The following is a 13,508-nucleotide window of genomic DNA, read 5'->3' on the forward strand; positions in this document are numbered from 1 at the left end:
AATAATAGTGAAGACATTAAAACTATGAAATGACACTTGGAAGGATGTAGTAACCAAGAAAGTGTTAAACAAATCAAAATATATTTGAGATTCTTCAAAGTAGCCACCCTTTGCCTTGATGACAGCTTTGCACACTCTTGGCATTCTACAATGTAGAAAATAGTCAAAATAAAGAAAAGCCTTGAATGAGTGTGTGTGTCCAAATGTTTGACTGGTACTGTATGTAAATTAAATATTTCAGTTTTGTATATTTCATACATTTGCACACACAAAAAAAGGTTTTGCTTTTTCATTATGGGTTATTATGTGTAGATTGAGAAAAAACAATTTAATCAATTTTAGAATAAGGCTGTAACAAAATGTGGAAAAATGCATTGTATATAGCATTTTTAACATATTAAAACGAAATAAGACATAAATATTTATCCAGCCTTTGCTACTATGCTTGCAGATGTGCATAACATTCTGTGACTCAAAATGTATTTAATAACTACAAATAACAAAAATGTAGCTGTAGATTTTTTTTGCACTGCATGAATCACCGGTGAGGTTGAATGCAGCATTGCTGTATGGTGCGCTCAAAATATATTGTAGTTGAGTAGCCAGCCTAGGCTACTGCTCAAATGTTGCTGTAATTCTCCTTTGCATGGTGTTTTGTTGCAGGTTTTATTTTTTGGGTTATTCATTGTCAAGCTTTAAAAACCGAACCCAGACTGTAACATTTTAGTAGCCTAGCTAGGACTGTGGCATGTGTCTGTATATTTTCCCTTCACTGTGCTCTGTAAATGGGGGACACGGAGGCGCAATTTAAGTTGAATTTACCGACGCTATCCCTTCAGGCTGTAATTCCATAAAGTAGATGACTCAAATGTTGTCTCATTTATACTTGCATTTGTGTCCTATTTGGCCTGTGGGCCTTGTTTGACACGTGTGCTCGCCTTTTAGCCACATTATGACTGACTGTTGTAATTTACAACCTGAAAGCAATAATTATTTTGGACTAACAAACGTATTGGTCACTGTATTAGTCATGCATTGAACTCCATCCATCTATTCTGCCAACGATGCCTTTCTGTACGTCATGGCATTTTGAGTCAAATAGAACATGTTTTTAAAAACCTCATATAAAGTTGGTTTTCAAGCGTAAACTGGGAATTTGATATTTTGTACTGATATTATGATTGTCTGTTTCATATCTGCAAAGTATTTAAAACACTGTCAGTTCCACTTTAAATGTGTCTCTATTACAACTGCTCACCAGTAAGACCACAGAACCTTGAAGTTATACATTTTGTAACATTTTCTATCCATCGCGCTCCAGGCGATGCAGAACTGAAGGGCTCGGGATTCTCTCACCCCGCCGGCCTCGATGAAATTGCCGACGACGACATAGGTTCCAAGAAGTCGGGCGGCCACACAGTCTCTATAGAAACGACCAGCCTAGACATTTACGCCAAGTATGTGCTGAAGAGCATCTGCCAACAGGTGAGAACATGTGAAAGGAGACATTTCACACCAGGGTCACATTTTTGGGACTTCTATATTTTCTCTCTTCCATTTCCTTCACACACCAGAAGCTGCATATTTCCTAATGCAAGTCATTTCTAGGTGTGGAGTCCATTTCATTTGTTTAGTTTTATTTCAGTAAATCCAGAAAGTAAACTGAAGTAAAACATTTCCTAATTAAAAACCAACTGTTCGTCCTGAATTGACTGAATTTATTACTCCATTTTGGGTAATGACAATGCACTTGAAGCTCAGTTAGGACCAGGAGTGAATCAGTCTTAGTATTTAGTATTTTATTAGGATCCCCATTAGCTACTGCTAAATCAGCAGCTACTCTACCTGGGGTCCACACAAAAAATAAAACATGACATAATACATAACATTAATAGACAAGTTCATCACAAGAACAGAACTAAAGTACTTTGCAAATAGGCTGACACTTTTCGCTAAATTCCCCTGACGTAAAAATAGCAACCTTGTTTCACAAAATTCCCCTGACATTTAGTATTTTATAAGGATCCCCATTAGCTGTTCCAAAAGCAACAGCTACTTTTCCTGGGGTCCAAACAAAACATGAAAAATGACAATACAGAACATTAATAGACAAGAACATCCCAAGGACAGAAAAGGCACACGCAGCCCACATATCAATATCTAGGTCAAACTATCTAGGACAAACTATCTAGGTAAAATATGGGAGAGGCGTTGTGCTGTGAGGTGTTGCTTTATCTGTTTTTTGAAACCAGGTTTGCTGTTTATTTGAGAAATATGAGATGGAACGGAGTTCCATGCAATAAGGGCTCTATATGGCGCTGTATGCTTTCTTGAATTTGTTTTGGATTAGAGATGAAACGGTATGAACATTTCATATCACAATTATAGTGACCAAAATGATCGCGGTATTGTTAAAATTTCAGTTTGTACTGATACACAAACGGAAATCATTTCACCAAGGTTTATATTGAAAACCAACAAATACAATTAGCAGCACTATGCACTTTTTGTGTGCATAAACATAAAAATAATAACGTTAAAGATGGCACCATGTGGCTATGAGAGAAGTTTCCGTAGTGCAGGTTTTAATGAACACAACCTTAAGTAAGCAAATCAAATGTGCATATGAAAGCAACACAAGTAAAGCAATGTGCATGTAAGAACAATACAACCATATATAAACAAATCCAATGTGCAGGTGTTGACATTAAAATAACAACACACAAAATGTAAACAAATCAAATGGACAGCACTGATTGTATGGCCGTTCTCTCCTTCATAAAGAAATAAGGTGCTGCTGGCCTAACATCCTGTATGTATGCATCAGAGAGGTGATCTTTCTCAGCAATCCAGCCAGGCCTTTCCCCTCCGATGCTGTGGGGGTGTTGGTGGTGGAGGTGCTGTTGGTGCTTTGTGGTTCTTCCCTGACTTGTCCAGCTGCCAGCTTCAAGGCCTCCTGGACACAGCTGTCAGTGTCAACTTTTGCAGCCTCAGGCTCATCTAAAAAGCTCCTTTTGAAGCTGGGGTCAATGAAACATGCCATGTGCATGACTCTCTTTGCCTTCTCTGATTATCTGTTGTTAAGGTCTTCTCTCATTACCCTTTTCATGTCTTTGGTCAGGGATGGCTCCGTATCTTTTTCCACCAGAACATCACCGGTGATGTGGTCCAGGACAGGCTTGATGGCTGACAGTGTCACTCGTGTCTCTGAGCAAGTTTACAGATGCACTTGCCTCAGAGGTTTAAGGAGCTGGCACATTTGCTCCATGACACTTATGTCGGCATCTTTGGGCATCAGATGCCATGTTCCTCTTTCTCCAGCCAGTGTCGCACAGACTGGCTGCTGTTGGCTGAGGAAACGCTCAAGCATCTTGTGTGTAGATCCTCATCGGGTCACCACATCATGGATCAGAGCCTTCTGTGGCATGTTGAGGGCAGCTTGCTTTTCTCTCAGTTCTCTCCTTCTCTTCCAGCTCCATGAGAAGCCTTGGACCAGATGACGGCAGGCCTTGACTGCTGTGTCAACTCCGAATTTTCAGAGCCTTTGAGATGGCCAGGTTCAAATTATGTCCAAAGCACCCAAGCCACAAATCTGGGAACTCTTCAAAAGCCAAGATTATGTTTGTTGTGTTGTCTGTGGTTATGCAGACCAAGTCTTTCTTGTTGACCCCCCCCCCACTCTTCCAGCGTATTCTCAAAAAACTCTGATGTTGTGAGCCGAGTGATCTTCTGGGAAGAACTGTGTTTCCAGGCAGTTTGATTCCAGTTGCCAGTCTGGGGTGAGGTAATGGTTAGTGAAGCTGATGTAGGGTTGACCACCCCGGCTTTCACTGGTCCAGAGGTCAGTAGTTGCAGCAAACCATGTGCCTTGAGCCAAACTTTTTCACAACATCAGCTTTAACCTGGTTGTACAGGTTTGGGATTTCAGTCTTGCACTTTGTAGTGAGGCACGGCAACCTTTATCATCCTCAGAAAGCCAGGCCTCTCAACAATTTGAAATGGCATCATGTCCTTTGCAATGTAATACGAAAAGGGCTGCAGTGAGGTCTTGAGCATTTTTTGATGTGGGTGCATAAGCAGCCTGCCTTTTTTAAAATGCTTGCTTGAGTGTCTGTGTCACAACTGTAGATGAGAGACCAGTAGCATCACTGGGTTTGCCCGCTGCATGCCCGCTCTGTAAACAAGGGAATAGCAAATGTATTATTATTATTGGTGTCGTTATGTTATAATTATTATTCACACATACACAGTCTCTTCTGTGTTGAATTTGAGTAAATGCAATGACCCCATGCACAATTTACATAAATACAAATGAGTCCTCTTACCGTGAAGCGGGATCAAATTTGACAACATCGGTGAAATCGGAACGAGCCAAATTCAAAATACAAAATCGTAATTAAACATTCATGAAAATACAAGTGTCATACATGATTCTTTAGCTTAGAATCTTGGTAATCGAACCGCGTTGTCTGATTTACAATAGGCTTTATAGCGAAAGCATAACATTCGATTATCTGAGGACAGCGCCCCACAACAACATGTTTTCAAACCAGCACAGGCTTCACAAAATCATAAATAGCGATAAAATAAATCACTTACCTTTGAAGATCTTCCTCTGTTTGCAATCCCAAGGGTCCCAGCTACACAATGAATGGTCGTTTTGTTCGATAAAGTCCTTCTTTATATCCCAAAAGGTCAGTTTAGAAGGTGTCATTGAGTTCAGTAATCCACCCGTTCAACATGCAGACAAAGTCCCAGAAGTTACCTGTAAAGTTCGTCCAAACAAGTCAAACAACGTTTCAAATTAATCCTCAGGTAGTCTAATATCTAAATAAATGATAATATTTCATACGGAGAATAGTATGTTCAATAGGACAGGAAAATAACGAAGAGCGCGCCTTCGTTCACGCACGCAAAGACTACTTTTGCCATGGATAAACAACTATTACTTGGTGGTTTTTCAAAAAACAAGCCTGAAACCATGTATAAAGACTGACATCTAGTGGAAGCCATAGGAACTGCAATCTGGGAGGCGAAATTCATAGATTTCAATAGCTTCACATTTGAAGTTGATTGGAGCTCAAAACAAAAACAAAATCCAGATGGATTTTCCTCGGGTTTATGCCTGCCATATCGGTTCTGTTATACTCAGACATTATTTTAACAGTTTTCGAAACTTCAGAATTTTTTTTATCCAATTCTACCAATTATATGCATATCCTAGCTTTTGGGCCTGAGTAACAGGCAGTTTACTTTGGGCACGTCAGACAGGCGGAAATCCAGGATACTGCCTCTGACCCTAGAAAGGTTGAGAAGACAGTGATAGTAATTGAAATGAGCCCAACAATGAGCCCAACAATTGACAGGAGTCTTGTATAGGAGTATGTAGTGTTTCTCCTGTTGGAACACTTTTACAACCAAGTCGATGACTGACGGGTTTTAAATTAACAAAATATGTTGGTTGGGTGACTAAACTACATAATGTGTTATCGTGTGCAATGGGCGAATAGAGTCTGCAGACACACGACGCATACAGCAGCAGCAGTTTTTACAAGCGTAGGTAACACTGAAAGCTTCAGTTTACATTATTGACAAGCTATTAGCAAGTTAGCCACATAAGCCATGACATTTTCCCCCATTTCCGAAGTCCCCACATCATGCATTGAGCTAAAAGTTAGCTTACCTTGCATTCGCTATAAAGTAGTGGGTGGTGGTCATGAAGATGACTCAAGAGATTGGAAGTGTTGCCCCTTTTTGCATGTTCTGCAGACAGGTTGACCATCTTCGATTAAGTTTCCCTCAGCACTCTTGTAAAACCCAAAATATGACCATACTTCAGATTTGGTCCTCTTAGAAGGCTGAAAAATCTCCCGAGCGCCGTCACTGCGTTTCGCCATGTTTTCACACAAAACAACTGTTGCTAACTTTGGTTTATGCTGGACAGTATTTACCGGGAGTTTTTCAAACCGTGGTAATCAAACACAGTTTTATTGATAATTAAAATTTGTAATGGTAATACTAACTGTCGGGATTTTTACCATGGTTTATCATGAAACCGGTAACCGTTTCATCCCTATTTTGGATTTGGGGACTGTGAAAAGACCCCTGGTGGCATGTCTGGTGTGGTAAGTGTGTGTCAGAGCTGTGTATAAGTTGACTATGCAAACAATTTGTGATTTTCAACACAATGTTTCTTCAAAAAAATAAGTGATGCAGTCTCTCCTCAGCTCTTTACACGTTTGACATTAGAGAAGCTTCCATTAAAGAAAACCTTTTTGAGTTCTATTAGATAGATAGCTCTGAATCCATAATATGGCAGAGGTTGAAAAGCCACAACACAAGTTTTCTTCGACATCAGTTTATGGTCAATAATATCAAAGGCTGTACTGAAATCTAACAGTACAGCTCCCACAATCTTCTTATCAATTTCTTTCAACCAATTTGTGTCAGTGCAGTACATGTTGAGTGACCTCAATAAGCATGCTGAAAGTCTGTTAATTTGTTTTTCAGAGAAATAGCACTGTATTTGGTCAAACACCATTTTTTCCAACAGTTTGCTAAGAGCTGGCAGCAAGCTGATAGGTCTGCTTTTAGAACCAGTAAGGGCCGCTTTCCCACTCTCGGGTAACGGAATTGCTTTGGCTTCCCTCCAGGCCTGAGGACATACACATTCCTCTAGACTCAGATTAAAGATATGACAGACAGGCGTGGCTATGGAGTCAGCTACCATCCTCAGTAGCTTTCCATCTAAGTTGTCAATGCCAGGAGGTTTGACATTATTGATTGTAAACAATAATAATTTCACTTCTCCCATACTAAATGTACACAATTCTAAGTTGCAATGCTTTTCTTTCATTATTCGTTTTTTTTATGTTTAAATACGATGGCTCACTGTGCATTGTTGGCATTTCTTTGCCAATGAAGTAATCATTAAAGTAATTGGCAACATCAAATGGTTTTGTGATGAATAAGACATCTGATTTGATGAGAGATGGAGTTGAATTTGTCTTTCTTACCATAATTTCATTTAAGGTGCTAGTTCTTTTCCCATCATTATTTATATCATTGATCTTGGCTTCATAATATAATGTCTTATTTTTGTTGAGTTTAGTCACATAATTTCTCAATTTGCAGTAAGCCAGCCAGTCAGATGTACAGCCAGACTTATTAGCCACTCCTTTTGCCCCATCTCTTTCAACCATACAGTTTTTAAATTCCTCATCAATCCATGGAGCCTTAACAGTTCTAACAGTCAGTTTCTTAACAGGTGCATGTTTGTAAATAATTGGACAAAGCAATTCCATAAATTCAACAAGTGCAAGCATCTGGATGCTCCTTATTATTCACATCAGACCAACAAATATTTTTAACATCATCCACATAAGAGTCACAGCAAAATCTTTTGTATAATCTCTTATAAACTATTTTAGCCCCAGCTTTTGGAACTTTGGTTTTCCTGGATGTAGCCACTATATTGTGATTACTGCATCCAATGGGTACGGATACAGCTTTAGATGAAAGTTCTAGAGTATTAGTAAAAATGTGATCGATACATGTGGATGATCTTGTTCCTGTAGTGCTTGTAAATACCCTGGTAGGTTGATTAATAACCTGAACCAGATTCCAGCCGCTGGTTAAAGTGAGAAGCTTCCTCTTCAGTGGACAGCTTGATGAAAACCAGTCAATATTCAGGTCGCCAAGAAAGTAGACCTCTGTTTACATCACATACACTATCAAGCATTTCACCCACATTATTTAGATACTGGCTGTTCGCACTTGGTGGCCTATAGTATCACCCCAAAAGAAAAGGCTTTAGATGTGACCTTGCAACCACAACACTTCAGTAACACTTGACATAAGATCTAAGTATTACAGGGATATGGCAACAAAAAAAAAAAAAAAATATATATATATATATATATTATATGTGTGTATGTGTATATTATTTATGAATGTATGTGTATATTATGTATGTATGTATATACATATACACACACATAAATACACACACATATATATATATATATATATATATATATATGTGTGTGTATATGTATATATGTGTGTGTGTGTGATTGTATGTATGTATATACAGTGAGGGGAAAAAAGTATTTGATCCCATTTACATTACATTTAAGTCATTTAGCAGACGCTCTTATCCAGAGCGACTTACAAATTGTTGGTGCATTCACCTTATGATATCCAGTGGAACAACCACTTTACAATAGTGCATCTAAATCTTTTAGGGGGGGGGGGGTAGAAGGATTACTTTATCCTATCCTAGGTATTCCTTAAAGAGGTGGGGTTTCAGGTGTCTCCGGAAGGTGGTGATTGACTCCGCTGTCCTAGTGTCGTGAGGGAGCTTGTTCCACCATAGGGGTGCCAGAGCAGCGAACAGTTTTGACTGGGCTGAGCGGGAACTGTGCTTCCTCAGAGGTAGGGGGGCCAGCAGGCCAGAGGTGGATGAGCGCAGTGCCCTCGTTTGGGTGTAGGGACTGATCAGAGCCTGAAGGTACGGAGGTGCCGTTCCCCTCACAGCTCCGTAGGCAAGCACCATGGTCTTGTAGCGGATGCGAGCTTCAACTGGAAGCCAGTGGAGAGAGCGGAGGAGCGGGGTGACGTGAGAGAACTTGGGAAGGTTGAACACCAGACGGGCTGCGGCGTTCTGGATGAGTTGTAGGGGTTTAATGGCACAGGCAGGGAGCCCAGCCAACAGCGAGTTGCAGTAATCCAGACGGGAGATGACAAGTGCCTGGATTAGGACCTGCGCCGCTTCCTGTGTGAGGCAGGGTCGTACTCTGCAAATGTTGTAGAGCATGAACCTACAGGATCGGGTCACCGCCTTGATGTTAGTGGAGAACGATAGGGTGTTGTCCAGGGTCACGCCAAGGTTCTTAGCACTCTGGGAGGAGGACACAATGGAGTTGTCAACTGTGATGGCGAGATCATGGAACGGGCAGTCCTTCCCCGGGAGGAAAAGCAGCTCCGTCTTGCCGAGGTTCAGCTTGAAGTGGTGATCCGTCATCCACACTGATATGTCTGCCAGACATGCAGAGATGCGATTCGCCACCTGGTTATCAGAAGGGGGAAAGGAGAAGATGAATTGTGTGTCGTCTGCATAGCAATGATAGGAGAGACCATGTGAGGATATGACAGAGCCAAGTGACTTGGTGTATAGCGAGAATAGGAGAGGGCCTAGAACAGAGCCCTGGGGGACACCAGTGGTGAGAGCACGTGGTGCGGAGACAGATTCTCGCCACGCCACCTGGTAGGAGCGACCTGTCAGGTAGGACGCAATCCAAGCGTGGGCCGCTCCGGAGATGCCCAACTCGGAGAGGGTGGAGGAGGATCTGGTGGTTCACAGTATCAAAGGCAGCAGATAGGTCTAAAAGGATGAGAGCAGAGGAGAGAGAGTTAGCTTTAGCAGTGCGGAGAGCCTCCGTGACACAGAGAAGAGCAGTCTCAGTTGAATGACCAGTCTTGAAACCTGACTGATTTGGATCAAGAAGGTCATTCTGAGAGAGATAGCAAGAGAGCTGGCCAAGGACGGTACGCTCAAGAGTTTTGGAGAGAAAAGAAAGAAGGTAAACTGGTCTGTAGTTGTTGACATCGGAGGGATCGAGTGTAGGTTTTTTGAGAAGGGGTGCAACTCTCGCTCTCTTGAGGACGGAAGGGACGTATCCAGTGGTCAAGGATGAGTTGATGAGCGAGGTGAGATAAGGGAGAAGGTCTCCGGAAATGGTCTGGAGGAGAGAGGAGGGGATAGGGTCAAGCGGGAAGGTTGTTGGGCGGCCGGCCGTCACAAGTCGCAAGATTTCATCTGGAGAGAGAGGGGAGAAAGAGGTCAAAGCATAGGGTAGGGCAATGTGAGCAGGACCAGTGGTAGAAAGTGGACCAGCGGTGTCGTTTGACTTAACAAACGAGGAGCGGATGTCGTCAACCTTCTTTTCAAAATGGTTGACGAAGTCATCCGCAGAGAGGGAGGGGGATTCAGGAGGGAGGAGAAGGTGGCAAAGAGCTTCCTAGGGTTAGAGGCAGATGCTTGGAATTTAGAGTGGTAGAAAGTGGCTTTTGTACGTTTGCCCACTGACAAAGAAATGATCAGTCTATAATTTTAATGGTAGGTTTATTTGAACAGTGAGAGACAGAATAACAACCAAAAATTCCAGAAAAACGCATGTCAAAAATGTTATAAATTGATTTGCATTTTAATGAGGGAAATTAGTATTTGACCCCTCTGCAAAACATGAAAATGGCTAATTGGGCCCAATTTGGGGGTGTACTCACTTTTGCTGCCAGCGGTTTAGACATTAATGGCTGTGTGTTGTGTTATTTTGAGGGGCAGCAAATTTACACTGTTATACAAGCTGTACACTCACTACTTTACATTGTAGCAAAGTGTAATTTCTTCAGTGTTGTCACATGAAAAGATATACTTAAATATTTAGAAAAATGTGAGGGTGTACTCACTTTTGTGATATACTGTGTATGTGTGTATGTGTGTATGTGTGTATATATATATATATATATATATATATATATATATATACATATGTATGTATGTATGTATGTATGTATGTATGTATGTATGTATGTATGTATGCATGCATGCATGCATGCATGCATGCATGCATGCAATCTCCAAGTGGGCTGTCATGTGCCTTTTTACTGAGGAGTGGCTTCCGTCTGGCCACTCTACCATAAATGTCTGATTTGGTGGAGCGCTGCAGAGATGGTTGACCTTCTGGAACATTCTCCCATCTCCACAGAGGAACTCTAGAGCTCTGTCAGAGTGACCATCAGGTTCTTGGTCACATCCCTGTCCAAGGTCCTTCTCCCCCGATTGCTCAGTTTGGCCATGTGGCCAGCTCTAGGAGAGTCTTGGTGGTTCCAAACTTCTTCCATTTAAGAATGATAGAGGCCACTGTGTTCTTGGGGGCCTTCAATGCTACAGAAATGTTTTAGTACCCTTCCCCAGATCTGTGCCTCGACACAATCCTGTCTCAGAGATCTACGGACAAACCTGTTTTCGCTTTGTCATTATGGGCTATTGTGTGTAGATTGAGGATTATTTTTTAAATCCGTTTTCGAATAAGGCTGTAACGTAACAAAATGTTGAAAAGTCAAGGGTCTGAATATTTTACTAAGGCACTGTATATATGTGTATATACAGTGCCAAGTCAAACGTTTGGACACACCTACTCATTCAAGGGATTTACTTTTATTTTTTACTATTTTCTACATTGTAGAATAATAGTGAAGACATCAAAACTATGAAATAATGGAATCATGTAGTAACCAAAAAACTGTTAAAACCTCTTGGGGATCTTATCCCGGTAATGGGATTCATTGTCAAGTGACCATGGCGGGGAATTCAAAACTGCAAGAGTCTAATCATTTCAAATACTCAAACAATCAACTATTTTCCTCCATTTGAAAGATACACATCTCCTAAATCTACCCACGTTGTCCGATTTTCAAAGAGGCTTTACGGAGAATGCATAAAGTTAGGTTATGTTAGGAGAGTACATTGACAATAGCTGTGTGTAATGTTTAGCCAATTCAAAGAAGGGCATCAACAGAGACAGAAAACCAGCTAGAATTATGCACTTACCTTTGACAATCTGCATCAGATGACACTCATAGGACATTATGTTATACAATACATGCATTTTTAGTTCCATCAAGTTCATATTTATATCCAAAAACAGCATTTACAGTCGCGGTGAAATTCAGAATTTTTTTCGCCTCAAATGCTCCCAGTGAATTCAGCGTTACAAATTACGGAATTACTATTCGAAAACATTGGTAAATTATAATATTGTCATTCAAAGAATAATATATTATCATCTCGTAATTGCTACCGAATGGCCAGATCTCAAAATAACTTTACTGGGAAATCACATTTTGCAATAAACGGGGTACTATGCTAAGAACAATAGGCTAGGCTATACAGGTTAGCAGCATCTAATATCGATAATAACATTGTAAATATCCCCTTACCTTTGATTATCTCCATCAGAAGGCACTTCCAGAAATCCCAGGTCCAGAACAAATGTGGTTTCTTTTGACAAAGTTCATAATTTATGTCCAAATAACACCAAGTAGTTAGTGTTCAGTAGGCTCCCACAAAACGTAGGGGGGTGTAAAATCACGCCGAAAAGCTAAAAAAACCTAGTAAATAATCTATTTACGTTCTTTCAAAGATGTCAAACGTTGTTTAGCATCTATCTTTTGGTCCATTTTTAACGTGAAACATCAGTAATATTTTCACACGACCTATCCTGTGTCTAGAAAAACGTTTATGAAAAATTCTCTCTTCTCACATTTATGCGCAGGCGCGAAAAATGAAGTGACGACATGTCAACTTCCCTGCATTCTAATTTGCTCTCTGTTAATCATAGACGCTTCAAACAACTTTATAAAGATCGTTGACATCTAGTGGAAGCCGTAGGAGTTGCGAAATGAATCCTTTCTCACTGTGGTATCTCTATAAAACAATGACCCTAAATAGTACAGTCACAAAATTCACATTTTTTTAAATCTATTTTTCACAGGTTTTTGCCTGCAATATGAGTTTTGTTATACTTACAGACACCATTCAAACTGTTTTAGTTTGTTCAGAGTGTTTTCTATCCGAATGTGTTAATAATATGCATATCCTAGCTTCTGAGTTGGTGTAGGAGGCAGTTAAAAATGGGCACATATTTTTTTCAAAATTTCTCAATACTGCCCCCTAGCCCCAACAAATCAAAATATATTCTTCAAAGTAGCCACCCTTTGCCTTGATGACAGCTTTGCACACTCTTGGCATTCTCTCAACCAGCTTCACCTGGAATGTTTTTCCAACAGTTTTGAAGGCGTTCCCACATATGCAGAGCACTTGTTGGCTGCTTTTCCTTCACGCTGCGGTCCAACTCATCCCAAACCATTTCAATTTAGTTGAGCTCAGGTGATTGTGGATGCTAGGTCATCTGATGCAGCACTCCATTGCTGTCCTTTGTCAAATAGCCCTTTCACAGCCTGGAGGTGTGTTGGGTCATTGTCTTGTTAAAAAACAAATGATAGTCCCACTAAGAGCAAATCAGATGGGAGGGCATATGGCTGCAGAATGCTGTAGTAGCCATACTGGTTAAGTGTGCAATGAATTCTAAATAAATCAATGACCAGTGTCCACTGCAAAGCGCCCCCGCACCATCACACCTCTTCCATGCTTCACGGTGGGAACCACACATGCGGCGATCATCCGTTCACCTACTCTGTCTCGCAAAGAGAATGTTTCACTATTTCAATATTTTTGAAATACTCTTGAGGATGGTCCTCCTTCCTCTGAGGCACCTCCACTGCCTGATACTCTCATGAGTCAAGGTTGACCCACCCCTTACTCCACTCCTTTCCTCAACAACACTACCATTTATAAGACTTGAGTCATGCCCACTACTTGTGTTTTCCACAGAGAAGCATATTGTTTAATGGTAGTTGCCGAGTTTTAACAGGCAGTCTTTGTC

At 40.8% G+C, this 13,508-nt stretch overlaps 1 protein-coding gene across 4 annotated transcripts in view; it reads left to right on the forward strand.

Moving 5' to 3' along the window:
- LOC115205048 (mediator of RNA polymerase II transcription subunit 12) overlaps window positions 1-13,508 on the forward strand; it is a 93,557-nt gene that overhangs the window by 45,145 nt on the left and 34,904 nt on the right. For all 4 annotated transcript variants that reach the window (XM_029770613.1, XM_029770610.1, XM_029770612.1 and 1 more), the window contains exon 26: window positions 1,322-1,485. In XM_029770613.1, coding sequence (XP_029626473.1) covers window positions 1,322-1,485 — 164 coding nt within the window. The remainder of the gene's footprint in view (window positions 1-1,321; window positions 1,486-13,508) is intronic.

Source organism: Salmo trutta, chromosome 13 (assembly GCF_901001165.1).
Source record: "Salmo trutta chromosome 13, fSalTru1.1, whole genome shotgun sequence".
In the NCBI taxonomy this organism is placed as follows: Eukaryota; Metazoa; Chordata; class Actinopteri; order Salmoniformes; family Salmonidae; genus Salmo; species Salmo trutta.